Source organism: Nicotiana tabacum, chromosome 9 (assembly GCF_000715075.1).
Source record: "Nicotiana tabacum cultivar K326 chromosome 9, ASM71507v2, whole genome shotgun sequence".
Taxonomy (NCBI): domain Eukaryota; kingdom Viridiplantae; phylum Streptophyta; class Magnoliopsida; order Solanales; family Solanaceae; genus Nicotiana; species Nicotiana tabacum.
Window position 1 is genome coordinate 4,543,432 of NC_134088.1, and position 17,712 is coordinate 4,561,143.

General features: G+C 38.1%; 2 protein-coding genes across 2 annotated transcripts; both read left to right on the forward strand.

Moving 5' to 3' along the window:
• The first annotated feature begins 6,564 nt into the window (after positions 1 to 6,564).
• Positions 6,565 to 12,908, forward strand: LOC107811876 (uncharacterized). The gene is made up of 6 exons (XM_016636868.2): positions 6,565 to 6,937; positions 8,829 to 9,110; positions 9,196 to 9,369; positions 9,705 to 9,811; positions 10,739 to 11,073; positions 12,043 to 12,908. The coding sequence occupies exons 1-6, from the start codon at positions 6,812 to 6,814 to the stop codon at positions 12,615 to 12,617; spliced, it is 1,599 nt and encodes a 532-aa protein (XP_016492354.1). The 5' UTR covers positions 6,565 to 6,811; the 3' UTR covers positions 12,618 to 12,908.
• Positions 12,909 to 16,750: 3,842 nt separating this feature from the next.
• Positions 16,751 to 17,290, forward strand: LOC142164354 (uncharacterized). The gene has a single exon (XM_075222334.1). It carries the CDS (start codon positions 16,751 to 16,753, stop codon positions 17,288 to 17,290), a length of 540 nt encoding a protein of 179 aa, XP_075078435.1.
• Positions 17,291 to 17,712: the final 422 nt, after the last annotated feature.

A 17,712-nucleotide genomic window follows, 5' to 3' on the forward strand; every position in this document is an offset into this window, starting at 1 on the left:
ATGAAAGAGGCAACATCTACACCAACGCCTACACACTCAATCTCAATTAATTCTACTAATCTAGGATCACCAATCATAACTCATAAACTAAATAATGATATTACAATGCTTAATACTTTTAATGCATTAACTTCCGACAACACACAAATGACCCAATATCAGAAACATTTTCACCACCCAAAGCCTAGCCACCCCAAGCCCATTCCCAGCCCACTAAGCTAGAAACCCATACACTGACAAACAAAGATACTATCTCCCACATGCAACATGTTTCTAGTATGAATAGTGACCTAATGGACACTACTCCCACCCCTCAAAGTGACACGTCCCCAACACCGTCCTCATCCACCAATCCACAAGTACCCCCTCCATGCAATAGCCCAAATTCACTAAGCCCAGAAACCTACCTGTTAGGCAATCATGACTCATCTTCTTCATTCACCAATCCCCAGCCCGCCATTCGATCCCTAGTAGCACCCATTGCTTTAGCTAACTTAACCCAATACTCAAGCCCACGTGACAAGCCCACCCCAATACACATAGAGTCCCACACAATTCTATCACCGCCCCAACCAACGACTCCTGTTTTAAACACCACTGATCCTCCATCATTACAACACAACTCCCACACGCATAATCCTAATCTAAACCCTTCAAATCATACTCATGCAGAGACATCACTCTCCATTATTTCCCCTGAGAACATACAACTATCGTCCATCTCTTCTCCCATTCAGACCACTCAACCATCATCATCTTACTCCTTCCACAATGGACCAACAGAGCGCACCTCCTTTACCATTGATGTACCCGGTGATTTACACCTCACAAACTCCCCACCCTTACAACCCTCCTCAATCATGGCTAGAACTAGGACTACACAACCATGCATTAACTTTCACGATGGTTGTGAACAACCAAAAAGTAATAATTCGCCTCCAAAACCCAGTAGACCTAGCCCAAATAGTCACAGAAGGCATGACATTAGCCATGAACCTTTATGGTCAATACCACTGGACCAGCCTATAGATGGCACACCTCCACAACTGGGGAATGTTGTTCATGGGACAGTACATGGGTCAAACATCCACCAACAACCACATGACAACAATGGCAAACCTTCCTTTTTACCCCATCTCAATCTCCGATCCCATGGATTCATGAAGCCCTCCCACTACCCCCTCCATCTCTTCCACTGTTCCCAATGAGCCCCTTCGAAAACCTCACCCCTCTCCCAAATCCATGAGTCCTCAGCCTCCAACACCAGAAGAACAAGATCTTCTTACTCCTTAAGAAATCACAGCAATCATAGAAGAGATGAAGGAGATCAGACCGGAGCCAGTGTCACTAGGGGGATGCCATATAACCGTCCTCAAGGAACAGTATGCAAAAAAATCATCCTCAACTGCCCAACGGAAGTGACAAAATGCTTGATCAAGCTACGCCCACCAACGAACCCAGCAACGGGGAAATTTGCAGCTATGATCACTCTGACACTGAGGACGACAATGCAGATGCAGAATCAGGAGGATCAACCACCCAACACAGTGGTGCCAATTCCCTAGCCACCCCCCACACTAACTCAATGAATTTTATTATATGGAATTGTAGGGGTGCCCAGTCCGATGAATTTCGTCAAAACTTTCGCTCCGTGCTTGATTATTATAAACCACCTCTTGTGGTACTGCTTGAAATGCATTTACAGGATTATGCATGACTAAGGGATGACTTAACCTTCTCTAACTTGGCCCAAGCACCTTCTGAGGGACAAGTAGAAGGAATATGTGTCATATGGAATGAACCAATCATCAACTTAACTGAAATTGCGGTTACAAACCAAGAAATTCACTGCATGGTTCAGGTATGCCAAAATGAACTCCCCTTTATGTTATCAGCTATTTATGCTAGCCCTAGATTACAATGCAGGCAAATTCTATGGCAAAACCTAAAACACGTAGTGATACTTATAAGGGACCTTGACTAGTGGGGGGTGATTTTAATGATATTATTTCGTCAAATGAAAAATTTGGCAGCTGCTCGATAAATAATAATAGAGCAGATTCACTAATTGCTTGTTTTAATTATTGTAATTTACTTGATTTGGGTTTTCGAGGCAGCAAGTACACATGGACAAATAAACGTAGAAGGGGTAAATTAATATTGGAACATTTGGATCGAGTTGTCGCAAATTATGAATGGCTTAAATTATACCCGGAAGCCCAAGTACACCACTTACCACGCACACACTCTGATCATTGCCCTCTTCTAATAAAATTACACACACAGCCACCACCAAGAACTCTTCCCTTTAGAATGGAATCAATGTGACTTACATACCCTTAGTTTCCCTCACTAGTCCAACAAGTGTGACAGTTAGACACAACATACTTAGAAGCTGTTCCAAAATTCCAATTACAAGCGTAACAATGGAATAAAAACACTTTTGGTAACATCTTTAATCAGAAAAAAAATTCTTAGAGCCCGTCTACTAGGAATACAAAGCTCCGCCAACTACCCTACAAGTTCCTTCCTCCAAGGATTGGAACAAGAACTCATCCTCCAATTTAATCAAGTATTACGCTTGGAAGAAGAATTTTGGAAGCTAAAATCACGTGTTAACTGGTTAAACAACGGAGACGCTAACACTAGATTTTTTCACTTAACTACCTTAAAAAGAAGGATACGCAATCATATCACAGCACTCAAGGACACTAATGGCAACTGGATAAATGACGAACATCAATTAAAATCAATGATTACCAATTTCTATAATGACCTTTACCAAACAAGTCATCTTTACTCACAAAAAACACACGAATCATCCAATTTTAATACTTTAAGTAATACATCTATTGACGCTCTAATACAACCTCTCACGGATATAGAGACCATGCAGGCAGTCTTTTCCTTCAACCCCCACAAATCTCCAGGACCAGATGGTCTTCACCCTCTATTTTTCTAACACTTTTGGCCAACATTAAAATATTCAGTCATACCCTTTTGCAAAAATATTTTCTCCTCAGGCATCATTCCACTTGAGTTAAATAAAACTCACATCTGCTTAATTCCTAAAATGCATAGTCCCTCAAATCCCTCTCATTTTAGGCCTATAAGCTTATGTAACACCATTTATAAAGTCATCACCAAGATTTTGGTCAATTGCATAAAGCTTTACCTTGACCACCTAATACATCCATCACAATCTGCTTTCCTTAAAAATCGTCGGTCATCGGACAACGCTAGCATAGTATAAGAAATGCTCCACCATTTTAGAACTTCTAAAGCAAAATGCTCAAACATGATTCTTAAAATTGATCTCGAAAAGGCTTTTGATCGCTTAGAATGGGATTTCATAAGAAGAACCCTAATTTACTTTAAATTCCCCCACCAAATTATTTCTCTTATAATGTCATGCGTCTCAACCACCACCACTTCAATACTTTTTAACGGCACCCCCACCCCTTTCTTCTTACCTACTAGAGGTATTAGCTAAGGAGATCCATTATTACCATACTTGTTCATCCTCACAATGGAACTACTTTCAAGAAGTATAAACATAGCGGTTGATCACAATCATTGGCTTCCCATCACCCTAAACAAAAAAGCACCGCCGATCTCTCATCTATTCTTTGCGGATGACATCATTCTGGCATCCAAAATAACGACTAATAGTTGTCACACCATCATTGATCATCTTAACCACTTTACGACTCTCTCCGGCCATCGCATAAACTTCGCAAAATCAAAGATATTCTTCTCTAAAAATTGCTCACAACACACTAAGTCATTCATTCTAGGTTCCTTTAACATGGTTGAAGGAACACACTTCGGCAAATACTTAGGTTTTCCCATCTTCACCTCCAAACCATCCAAAAATGATTTTCAGTACATTATTGATAGCTTTAAATATAGGTTAGCGGGTTGGAAAACAAATCATCTAACACTAGCGGGGCGTGCAACGCTTATAAAATCTACCCTTAACTCCATCCCCAATCATCTCATGCAACTTATTAAAATACCCAACTATATAATACAAAGAATGGAACAATACCAAAAAAACTTTCTTTGGGTTTCAAATGCACAAAGAAAACGCATGCATATGGTTAAATGGGAAGTTATCACGACTCTTAAATCTCAAGGTAGACTAGGTATACAAAAACTAAAGGCCAAAAACCTAGCACTTCTTGCAAGCACAGCTTGGCGCCTTTTTCAGAACCAACAATCCCACTGGGCATCAATCCTCCTTTCTAAATATGGGCATAGCCAAGCCAACAACCCCAGAAATTCAACTCTTTGGAAACACTTAATGCTTGGTTGGAATGTTTGCCAACAAGGGTCAGTATGGCAAGTCACTCGTGGCACTAAGATTAATTTTTGGCAAGATATTTGACTAGCACCTAATACTAAAATACGTTCTCTCATCAATGGTCCCTTAACAACCCAAGCACAAACCCTAATGATGGATCGAGCCCTCGAACTAATCCACAACTCACCACAACATACACCCATCACCCTGTTCATCCGATTGCCACCATCTACCCTCCAACAAATCATGCAATTTTACTTACCCTCATACTCTACCAACCCTGATCGACTCATCTGAGGGTCCACATTCACAAGCACTTTCTCGGTCAATTCTTGCTACAAATTGTTAACAAAAAATAACGACGCACCCAACAATCAAGGTTGGATATGGAAACTCCACACTCTCCCAAAAATAAAAAGTTTTCTGTGGCTATTAAGCCATGCAAGATTACCCACACAACATTACCTCCATCGATTAGGAATCCTCCCTACACCCCTATGCACTATTTGTCAGCAAGTTCCTGAGACTATTCCCCATATTTTTTTCTCCTGTGCCAATGCTCAACAATGCTGGTCCAAATTTCAACTCACGTCTTTCATAAATAAAATCAACTACAATAACACTCCGCCTCACTTTTGGCTACAGAAGCTGCTTAAAAAAAACACCTTAAGCAGCCACCAACAAATACCCAACACTATTCTTATTCCTTTTATACTTTGGCACCTATGGAAAACATGAAACTACAACTGCTATGAAATAGGCTCCAAACAACCACAGTCGCCTGATATTCTTAACCATGCAGCAGAATTCTTTTACCTCACTAACTCCTTCACAGTTAGAAGGCCAAAAACACATACTCTAAACAAATGGAAGCCACCCCCACCAAACTCTTATAAACTTAATACAGATGGGGCTGTAAAGCCTTCAAACCCAAAAACAGGCTTTGGGGGGGAGGTATCAGAGATGACAAGGGCAATTGGGTACTGGACTTTTGTGGGCAACCTTGATATCTCAACTCCTCCCGACGACCAACTAGTGACAAAAATCGAAGCTTTAGCACTGCTACATGGGCTCCAACTTGCACTTCATCATAATCTCAAACCTATGGAAATAAATATGGATGCCACACAGGTAATTGAAAATCTCAAACCCAACGCTACAACATACTAACCTATACTTAATGATTGCAGGTACCTGATTCACCAGTTGGGTAGTCCTTCTCCACAACATGTTTATAGGGAGCAGAACATTGTTGCGGACCAGTTAGCACATTTTGGCATGGAGATCACTAGATCCAACATCACTTTTTTGGGACAACCACCACCTTTCGCTATGGAAAACCTACAACTTGATCAGCAGAGCCTTCAATACAGTTCAACTACTAGTAGTAGTAGACAACTAATGCCTTATGTGACATCTTTTTGTAATGCCTCTGACATAGCTTCATCTAGCAGCCATTTGTGTAATCGTAACTTACTAAACCTAGATGATGATGATTAATGCGTTGCCAGCAGGGGCGTACGCAGGATTTTTTGCAAGCGGTGTCATTACTTAAGAAACAAATCGCTAAAACTACATAAAAAAAATTGAGAAGAGTAACACCAATGAATCTGGTCACTCAGAAGTTGTATATTGTATAAAAATTAGAGTAATTCTTTTTTTAAAATTATAGTAATAAATCCTTTTAATTTATACTAAACTAATTGCATGTTATATTTGTTTATTTATTTATCACTTTAGTTAATGTTTTTAGCTTAGAGGATAGAGAGTTCAATCCTTACATAATCTAATTTTAAACTAAAATGCTTTAAAAATGTGCAAAAACTTTGAGTGTGTTTCGATCCCCCGGTCTTTAGGTGCAAAAAGGGGCGCTGCCCATCAGACCAGGCGAACTAGTTTATCAAATAGCGTTATTTAATTAGCATAGTTCTTTTGCTACACTGTGTGTATATATATATTTAGTAAAAATTTTCGACGAAGCGGTGTCGGATGACACCGCTCCAACTAGCATGCATCCGCCCCTGGTTGCCAGGATAGTTAGTAATCGTAGTATGTATACGTGTAACTCTGCAACTCCATGCAGCTCCCTGTAATGTTTTATTAATTAGTAATAGTCTTTTAAAACCAAAAAAAAGAGTTTCTGACCCGAATATATTGCGGATCCAACTCGGGGGACAAAATAGTCAAATCAAGTTTCTGCCAATTATTGGACTTAGCTTTCTTGCTTATTTTCGCTTTCTCCACCACTTTATATATACAAATAATTTTTTTTAAAAACAAAATATTCCCCATTTTCAATCCCCGCAATAAGAAAAGGAGAATCCCAAATTTTCTCTCTATATTCCTAGGGTTTTTGGATTCTTCACTTCCAATTCAAATTCAAATCCAAAAAACCTAGGCGTTAAATTTCATTTTTTTTTGCCCAAATTTAACACTATCCTCTGAATCTCAATTTTGATTTAATCGATTCTACAATTTTATTTTATTTCTGGTTTTGGGATTTTAATGGTACAGTTGATGAAGTCGTTAGGAATGGCAAACTTAACGGTGAAAATGGAAGTAGAGGATTCTCTTGAAGATGAATATGGCCCCCTCACTAAACGGCCCAAGTCTTCTTTGCAAGTTAATCAGGTTTTTTTTTCTCTTTAAATGTTTCGTTAATTTATTTGGATCAGAAGTATTTGTAATTATCAACGGTATTTATAGTTATCAAAAGTAGTTGTAGTTACTCCTCGGTTCGATTTTATGTGATAGTGCTTGACTAAGAAAAATAGACTTTTGAAACTTAATGAAATATTTCATTTAAGGATAAAATGGTAAGCTTAAAGTTGAATTGTTTATTTTTTTCCTTTTAGAAAAGTATGTTTCCTGGTTTATCTGGAGGGAACCTATTTGTAGTTACAAAATAGGATTACTCTGTTCCGTGTTTGATTGGGCGCGTAGTTTAAGAAAGAAAGGAAGGCTTTTCAAACTTGTGGTCTTAAAACAAGATATAGATTGTGTGACTATAATGTCTCATTAGGAGAAATGAGAAGTTTAAAATTAAATTTTTTCTAAATATAGAAATGTGTCATTCTTTTTAGGACAGATTTGAAGAGAAAGTGTGCCACATAAGATGGGACAAAGGAAGTTTTTTTCTGATGTTTATTTGTGTTTGATGTTGTGCATTATGGCTTTTGAACTGAAAGTGCCTCTTCCTTTTCTGGTAGAAGAAAGCGATTTTAGAAGAGGAATTGCTTTTTGTAAAGTAAAAAAACTGAGAAAACATATTGGATGTTTTGGGTTGATTTGTTTAGAGTGCTGAGGAGTTAGTGGTAATTTGGTTGAACTTTAACTATTTAATGAATGCAAAATCCGTTGGTTTTGAGTAGGATATAGCGCGTTAATGTTAGTATGACCTTTTTTACATCCTTATAGCAATGGATTCTTGTATGAAATAATGAACAGGGTAATATTTGCAATTTTTGGGTGGCTGTATATTGCTTAGGTATATGCATTGACTCCCACCAGACTGACAAATAAGAAAAAGAAAATGAACTGGGTAATTATTTAGTTATAATTTCTGTCCTTTTCTTGGTGCGGAGGGATAAGAGATAATTTGGATCCTACTAATTGAGAAAATCAAATCTAGGAACTATTGATCCTTGGGACTTTAACTATTTTTCTTTGTCGCTTGAGCTAGTCTAACTGGTGAGGTGAGTTTGACATGGTAAGTGATATTAAAAGATGAGTCAACTAGGGAGCTTTATGTTGACGAATTTATTATTTTCTTAAGCTTTCTTCAGTGTGCCATCGGCCAGAGTATCAACTAGCCTGAATCATAGGTTATTTGAAGTGAGTGCAAATGCGCTGCCGTAGAAAATATGATCAAATGGAGATTAAGAGATTAGATCAAGTGAAAAGAGAGCCAACTTCAGTACAGGAAAATATCCATCATTGAAGAAGGGTGTTGAGTTTTTATGACTGGAACACGTAAAACTATGGAGTCTCTGATTAAGAAGAATAATAACTGATCTTTATATTTTAGATGAGGAATTTGGAACTTTACTGTCAAATACGGCTGATCAGTCTTTTTGGCATGGGAAAAGTGGGTAGAGGTTTGACTGTTATCCATTGTGTCAAGTAATTGTTAATGAAAGAAGAAAAGACGCCAAAGGGGTACCAACATTTCTGGAATACTGGAACTGGTAACACTAGACAGATGATTAATGTATTGTTAAGATACATAATTCCTTGCTTTTAGGATGGTGAAAGCGCATATTGGTAAGCATACTCCACTCTATCATGATGACGAGCATTTGAATCAAGAATAAGGCCTTAGCTCATTTTATGGTACAGGCAGCAAATTTTAGCTGTACAGGGCTAAAGAAGTCCTTTTCTTCTTGCAAAGTCACTTCCCAAGTTTTCAGATATTTTACATTTGTCCCTGATATTATTCTGAGCTTGTTTGTTATTTGCATTTGACCTGTGACTAAGGGACCCAACTTTCAGCTACTTAACTGCCCTCCTGCTTTCTTTACAGTGGAATGCTGGAAATAATGAATTTCCAGTTCCTCCTCCAGAATATAATCCGCTTGATGAGCCAAGTCCTTTAGGTCTGAGGTTGAGAAAGAGTCCATCTCTCTTAGATTTAATCCAGATGAGGCTGTCACAGAACAATGCTTCATCTGTTGCGCCCACACCAGCTGAAAACTCTACTGCTGTAAGCAAAAAGGGAACACGGGGTGCGGCCACTTCAGGAGCAACTGACAAGCTGAAGGCATCAAATTTTTCCGGTTCACTTCTAAGGATAGGGTCTTGGGAAGTAATTACCATGAACCTTTTGTCTGTCGTGATATGATTATCTGTGAATAATTTGCTTTTGGCTAACTTTTTCTATTTTGTTTTAGTATGCATCTAGATATGAAGGTGATTTGGTGGCGAAGTGTTACTTTGCTAAGCATAAACTTGTTTGGGAAATTCTTGAAGGTGGGCTGAAAAGTAAAATTGAGATTCAGTGGTCGGATATCATGGGATTGAAGGCGAACTGTCCAGAGAATGGTCCGGGCAGTTTGACTCTTGTGGTAAGCATTTAGTCTCCATACTAATTGCTTCAGAGCCTAATTATAAGCATTATTTATTAGCAGCACCAAAGTAAAGGGTCACTCTACCATATTGCATACTTATTTTCCTACGGAAGAACTTTATAATGCAGCACCAAAGTAAAGGGTCACTCTACCATATTGCATACTTATTTTTCCTACAAAAGAACTTTCTAGGCCAAAAATACTTCATCCTGTGAACGGAACATTTCTAATGCTTGAAAGAATAATTATACTGGCACTCTAACCCTTCATTTAGTACGTCAGGAGTTGTAGTATTTTCTTCAATTTTTAGTTTATGGTTTTCTGTGATTCAGCTGGCTCGACAGCCTCTCTTCTTCAGGGAGACAAATCCACAACCCAGAAAGCATACACTATGGCAAGCAACTTCAGATTTTACTGATGGACAGGCTAGCTTGCATAGGTAAATAATTTTTACTTCCTGTTAGGAAATGACTGCTTGAGAATTTATACTTAGTTCGCTATGATGTTTTGTGTTATCACCCCCCGTAACATATGTTTTTTAGTCACTAGAGTTTGTTTTATTCACATGCTGGATCATGTTTATTATACCTGCCTTCTAGATTACTTTAATCATGTTAGACTATTTCCATGCGGCTGTAAATACTCCTTAGCCCTCCTTTATGTGAGTTTTGTGATCGAACCTTCTGGCTTATTTATCCAATAAAAATAAGAACCTTCTAGGTTATCAGCTTCAGCAAGGGGACTGTCTGTTAGGTGAGATTGGAATGCCTAAATGGGTTAATATCGTGGGGATGGTATGTGGTGATGAGGGGATTATGCATGGGATTTGATAAATTGGACTCTTTTATGTGTTTGTTTCCCGGAATTAGATCCAAGATTGCTCTTCTTCAATAATTAGATCAACGATTGTTATTCAGAACAATATTCTTTCTTTGACAATTATACCCTTGTTGTTGTATTGATAATAATGAAAACTAATAAAATTAGGTGGGAGGGTTGTGCTAGGAAGTAGGCATGGTAGGTCGGAGTGGAGTGCTGGGGTGGTATCATAGTGTGTGTGCCTGCGAGAAGGGCTAATATGGTAGTTTCTGTATAATCTGCAGAATAATGTTATCACTAGGGTTATCGTGATACCTGCTAGTCCTTCCAGAATGGGATTGAAAATCCTCCTGTTAGGCCAATACGTCGAAAAGCCAGCTAAGCAATGGGGTTGAGATCCCCCCACCTTAAAGATGCACCAAGCATTGAAAAACTGAATCACCTTTTTTTTTTTTTGAGAAGGAACTGAATCACCTTATTTATACCATAGTTGAGTAGTTTAACTTCTAATGCTATTGGAGATAACTTTTTTGTGTGATCTGTATAGGCAACATTTTCTACAGTGTCCACCTGGTGTCTTGAATAAGCATTATGAAAAATTGATCCAGTGTGACGTCCGACTTAACTTTCTGAGCGAACAGCCTGAAAAGGCGTTGGAATCTCCATATTTTGATACAAAAGCTACTATGCTTGAAAATCCTGACGAGTTTAACGCCCATGTCTTCGATCCAGTTGGGTCTGACACGGGATCCCCACTATCAAGCTTCCAAGATGCAGCATCACCTGCTGCAGTACAGTCATCTTCCTTGACTTTTGAACAACCTGATCTCCTTGGTGCAGCCCGTGAACGTTTGTCTAAGGATAGCCCTTCTCCAAGCTCAGGTAAATAGTTCTTCCCTCCTGTTCTTATATTCCAGGTGCAAACATCAACTGTTTGTTCGTAAGCTATGACCTCAATATTATGAGACGTCAACCATGGAAAATGTATCTAGTAGATTCAGATTCATTTTCATTAGTGAAAATGTGTTGCTTTTGGCAAAATCATTCTGGTATACATGTTTTATACTTGCTAGTTTACATGCATACATGCAATAATTAGTTGTGCTATTGGACTTTGGTAACTCCTTTCCTCCACCCCTGTGGTGTTTGATTCCATCTTCTCTTTATTTATTTATTTTTTATTTCTTGGGGCAAGGAGTTCTGATCTGATGCCATGTCTACATTTTCATCTTCAGCCTCACTTTTTAACTTGTCTTACTATTTGGTTTTCTTAATGGAGTACTTGTGTTATCTTCTTTTTCCCTGTTGATATCCTTGTCAATTTTCTGCTCCTGAGATGAGTGATGGGGAAGATGATTGTTTTGTCCTTATACAAGGATATTATCTTTCTGATGGACCACTTGTTTTTGAGGTCTATGGTCGCTGTGATCTTCAAGTTCATGATACAATTATGTTGAAAATCTCTTTTTCATGCCTACAATTTGTAGTTTCTGGGTCAGGATTGATCAAAAATTGCGTAAGTTTGACTAAACAGAGGTACCTAGATAAAAAAGCTAACAATTCATGGTCCTTTTCGAATGTGTTGTGAAGTTGGTGCTTCCCTATAGTCTTGGTCTGGATTATCCAAAGTTGCATATGCGTCGCTAGACTGGTTTAGATAATGAAACGAAGCAAGATAGTTAGTGTCCCATTTTTATGCATTTTCGATTTGTTGAAGCTGTTGAAGTTCGGATACTAGATTTTTTGACACTGGGTTAGTATTTACATATAACATGCAATAGTAACCGACTTCTGTATGTTAAAAGTTGTTATGCCAAAGTTGTCACTAGTGATTATTCTTCTGATGTACAGTGATGGATACACCTGCTATTGAAGGGAATGCAAACAGCATAGGCTATGATCCTGAGGGGATGAGAAACTTTGAGCAGTTGAAGGTGCCAGGACTTCGTCCATCAATGTCTATGACTGACCTTGTCAGCCACATTGAAAACTGCATATCAGAACAGATTAGTTCCGGAAACTTGCCTTCTGATCAGGCGTTAGAATGCAAGGGCATACTGGAGGACATAGCACATGTGTGGCTGAGTGACACTCAATGTGCAACATCGGACGAGAAATCTCTCCTGAAGAAGGTCAATTCTCTATGCTGCCTCTTGCAGGATCCTAGTGCGTCTCACGAGTCCCATTTTAATGGAGAAAATCATCTGCAAAAACCTATTCAATCTAATGATGCTTGTAGCTCTTCTGCATGTGAGAGCAAGGGAAATGGCGAAGAGGACGCCAAGGATTTTGCTGGTGGTAAGCTGACACCAAGTATTCCAAGGAGAGACTCCTTTGGCGACTTGCTCCTTCATCTTCCTCGTATTGCATCCCTCCCAAAATTCCTGTTTGACATTGCTGAAGATGATGAAAACCAAACTAGATAGTGATTCTTTTCTTGAAAGATGTATTTAAATGTGAGGTTATAGTAGTCCAAGGAAATCATTGGGTTGCCTGTTTGTAAGCACCCCTTTGGGGTTCAGAGGACGTTCTACATGGAGAAAGACTGGGATTTGGAAATTCTTTTGATGTAGAATTCTAGTGAAATTTCCTCTTCAGAGTTGTGTTATAGCTGTAAGATTTAAAGTTTTCACCTTTGCTGAAGAGCATACATTGATTATATTGTTGTACATGGGTTAGGTCAATTAGTATAAATTGTTGTCATACTTTTTAGTTCAGGGTTTGTTGTTATATCGCTTATTTCTATTGTTTATTTTCTTCAAGGGTCTATCGAAAATAGCATCTCTACGTTTTTAGGGTAGGAGTAAGGTCTGTCTATACATTACTCTTCCGAGATTTCACTTGTAGAATTTTACTGAGTTCAATGTTGTTGCATTTTAGTTCAGGGATTAGTTCCCATTTGAATGATAATTTCGACCTAACGAACGTAGTGATTATTCATATCTACTCGTTTTTTGGCATTTTTGGGCCATAGAATAAGAATTCAACACGATTTTTATTTTTCCGAGTGCTAATATCCACACCATCTTCATCAACTCGTAGCTCTAAATCGCCTCAAATTTTATGAGCCCGTTAAAAATGTCCTAATGAACACTTATTGATTCGCCAGGACCGTTTCTCATTTTTTGGCATTTTAGGTCTATAAAACAGGAATTGACGACGCTTTCCAATTTTTCGTGTGCTAATGTCCACGCCATCTCATGAATTTGAGCGACGCGTTCCGAAACGCCAAAAATTTTGTGGGCCCATCAAAAACAATCTAATAAACAATAGTCATTGTTCCTTGTTTTAGGCATTTTAGAGCCATAAAATAGGAATTCAGGACGCTCTCCTAAAATTTTGCGGGCCCACAAAAAACGATCTAATGAACAATAGTCATCAGTTTACCATGATTGTTCCTTGTTATTTGGCATTTTAGGGTAATAAAATAGGAATTTAGGACGATTCCCAGATTTTCGCCCACACCATCTCCATGAATTCAAGCGATTGGCTCCAAATCTCCTAAAATTATGGGTCCATTAAAAACGACTTAATGAACAATCGTCATCGCTTCGCCATCGCCGTTCATCATTTTTTGACATTTTAGGGCCATAAAACATGAATTCAAATTTTTGTGTGCTATAGTTCACACAATCTACACAAATTCAGGGATCAGTCTCGAATTTTCTAAAATTTTATGGGTCCATAAAAAAGACCTAATGAACAACAGTCATCGTTTTGCATGATTGTTCCTTATTTTTTGACATTTTAGGGCCAAAAAAAGAAATTCATGACGATTCCCAGATTTTTGTGTGATATAGTCCACGCCAACTGCATGAATTTGGGCGACCGACTCCGAATCTCCTAAATTTTGCGGGCCCATAAACAATGACCTAATAAATAATAGGGAAAAAGGCCAATATTACCCCTGTACTTTTCAAAATCATCCACGTTCGTCCCCCGTTACACTTTAGGTTCAATCTCCAACTTACCGTTAATAAAGTCTATACAATTACCCCTAACCCTAATGCCCGTCCAAGTGGCAGCTGACCCCATTTCTTTTTTCCAACTCAGCTGCCAACTAAGCTGCCAATTGGGACTTCCACTCACTTATTAGATCCAAACCCAAACCTACTCCCAAATCTTACTGACCAGTAACCCGTAACCGAAAACCCATCAAATAAATAGATTAAACCCGTCTGAAAATCAAAACCTTATTCACTTATTTGCTCGAATCTTCTGGTACTTCAAAGAAAAAAAGAGAATCAACACCGGTCAGGATCCTTGCTTCCAGTGGCGATTTCAAGCAAGGTAAGAAAATTTTCTCCCAAAATTGATTTTTTTGTTAGTTTAATCTCTTATCTTGAGTTATCCCAAAAAAAATTCCGAAGAAAGTTTTCCGAACCCCTTTCAGATTTGTTCTTTGTTGGTTAGGTTTCCATAAACCCTTTTCTTTTTCGATTATTTGAAGTTGATAGGTGTTTGTAGTTGTCATAGGGTTTCTAATTTTTTCTGATTTTGTATTTATTGAAGTTATGGTTTACTGAATAATTCTTTGTTGGTTATGGTTTTCACTTCTCCTATATTTGACGATAATTTCAAGCTGGGTAGTGTGTGCTTTGCTTTTGTATTCACTTGCATGTAGTTTTACAGTAATAAACCCTTTCTTTACTCTTTTTGTTTGCATGTGCCTCATCTGGTATTGGAAGCCTTTTGGTGGTTTAGGGTTTCGATTATAATATTTTGTGGTCCCAATTTTTTTTTTTTTTTTGTAGAAAAGAAGTGAATCAGAATTTTAATATTGAAGGGTGAGGCTGGCACACTTTATTCCATATAATACTTTAATGTATGGTCCCCATATCCATGGCTGCTTAATGTTGACTTGCATTATTGAATTTGTGGCTGATTCTATTTTATTATCTTTATGCCTTTATTTTAACTGTCCTTATTCTTTTTCCCCATCCTAATTTTCTCAGTACTAATTTATTCTGCAGTTTACTATCAATGGTCCTACTAGATTTAGTCTTTCATTATGGTGGAGAGTGGGTCAAGAAGCCACTCATAGCATACTCAAGAAAATTCTGGCACATTAAGAAAGGTTTTGAATCTGACTTGCTTTCCTACAATGATTTAGTGGATGAATATATTTCTAACTTGGGGTATATAGGAGTCCAACAATTAGTAGTTAATGGTCCTTCTGGTTCAATTTATGAAATAGAAGGTGATTATGGCATTAGGACTTTACTGGACCTTGTGAATGAACAGTTTAATGTTATTAATATATTTGCTGTAGAGGATTGTGAGCCAAGTATTAATGTACCTAATATAATCCATCACAATGAGAATGATGAACCTGATGAACTTGAAGCTGCCACGGATTGTGATGAAACTGATAGTTGTGATGACAATGAAAATGTTGTTTCTTCTAACTATGACTGTGATACACTAGAGAAACTTTTTAAACAAAAGAAGAGAGACGCTAATCATAAATTAAATGAATATAAAGAGTTGGATAGGTCAATGACATTCAAAGACATTGCTGAATCTAGGAAAGTTATAAATATGTATGCACTTGCAAATGGTTATGGGTCAGAGCAAGTTAAAAGTGACCCAACTAGGCTTAGGTACATTTGTGAAGCTGGATGCCCTTTTGTATGCCACATATCTAGGAATACTTCAGGGCGTGGGGCTGAATTCAGGAATTTACATTCTGAGCACACTTGTGAACCTGCATATGAGAATCATAGAGTTAATTCCAAGACCATTGCTGAATACTTCAAGAGAGGGTTACAAGAAAATCCAACCATTAAGGTTAAAGAGATAAAGGCAAGCTTGAAGGCTACATTTAATGTAAATGTTAGTGAGTCAAAGTGTAAGAGGGCAAAAAGATTGATTTTGGAGAATTTGGAAGGTAGTTTTACTGATGCATATAATAAGTTGGTTGCATATGTTAATGAATTGAAGTGTAGTAATCCTGAAAGTGATGTAGTAGTTAACTTATCAAAGGATGCTCTTGCTGAAGGCAAGAAAAGATTCCTAAGGATGTACATATGTTTTCATGCAATAAAGATGAGGTTTAAGAGTGGGTTGAGGCCCTTTATAGGGTTGGATGAAACTTTTTTGAAAGGGAAAGTTAAGGATCAACTCTTGATGGTAGTTAGTCTAGACTCGTCAAACCACTTTTATCCATTAGCTTGGGCTATTGTGGATAAAGAAACAAAAGTCACATGGAAGTGGTTTTTAACTCTTCTCCAAATGTCTTTGGACCTTAAGATGGGTGAAGGAATCACTTTCATCTCAGATATGCAAAAGGTATGAAAACGTTACTTCACTATTTCCCTTTATTATTTTATTATTTTTCCAATATGTACATATAGATTCTCATACTTCTTCTTTCCTATATATGTAGGGGCTAATTGACTCAATCTCAGGAGTGCTTCCTGAGGCACACCACAGATTTTGTGTTAGACACATAGAAGCAAACTGGTGCAAGAGATGGGGATCTGGGGAATACGAAAAATATCTGTGGTGGGCAGCTTGGAGTACCTATGAGGAGGACTTCTAAGATCAGTTGAAGAGTATGAGCCAAGTGGATGATGATGGTAAAGCTGATGTTGAAGATTTGTTAAGGTATCCACCTACCTGCTGGAGTAGGGCCTTCTTTGATACTACATGCAAGAAGTCGTCAGTTGATAATAACTTGACTGAGTCCTTCAATTCATGGATACTGCAAGCTAGACAGAAGCCAATTATAAAGATGTTAGAGGAGATAAGAATCAAGGTTATGAATATGTTGAATGATAATGAAGCTGAAGTTATGGGGTGGGGAGGTGAGTATAGTCCTAAGACTCTAAACTTGTATAATCAATTTATGAGGATTGTACAAAAGTGTCATCTGAATGGCAGTGCTGACCAAGGTTATGAGGTGACAGAAGGTAGTGACAGGCATATTGTCAATTTGGGGGCAAAAAAATGCACTTGCAGAACATGTGACCTTTGTGGAATCCCACATCCTCATGCAATCTGTGCCCTCTTGTACAAGAAGCAAGATCCTTTGAGTGAGATTCACTGGTTTCTTTCAAAAGAGACATATCTCCAGACTTATTCTCATAAGTTATAATCTGTGAGAGGAGAAAAGTTCTGGAAGATAGAGCCCTCCCAGAAGATGGACCCACCTGAATTTGTAAGGCAAGCTGGCATACCAAAAGTAAAAAGAACAAAAGAGACAAATGAGTCAACCAATAGGCAAGGACAATGGTCTCAATCCAAAAAAGGAAAGTCATGACATGTAATAACTGTGGAGAAACTGGACATAATGCTAAATGTTGTGCCAAGGTAATCTTGTTTGTTGAATATAAGTATGCCTTGTTCTGTTTTTTCTGCCTTGTTCTAACATATTATTGTGTTCTATTTGATAATAGCACTCTAAAAGAGAACAACCAATGAGTGGCAATTCAAGGAGAAAGCAGAACAAAGAGCAAAGAACTTTGGTTGATGAACCTGTTACTGAACAACCTACATTACCAGTAGCTGTAGATATCC

Bases quoted from the DNA above. Each gene is read 5' to 3' on its own strand.
- LOC107811876 (XM_016636868.2), top strand. From the start codon at position 6,812: ATGGTACAGTTGATGAAGTCGTTAGGAATGGCAAACTTAACGGTGAAA. The intron at 9,370-9,704 runs GTAAGCATTTAG...TCTGTGATTCAG, and splicing joins CGGGCAGTTTGACTCTTGTG to CTGGCTCGACAGCCTCTCTT. The intron at 11,074-12,042 runs GTAAATAGTTCT...TCTGATGTACAG, and splicing joins TAGCCCTTCTCCAAGCTCAG to TGATGGATACACCTGCTATT.
- LOC142164354 (XM_075222334.1), top strand. From the start codon at position 16,751: ATGAGCCAAGTGGATGATGATGGTAAAGCTGATGTTGAAGATTTGTTA.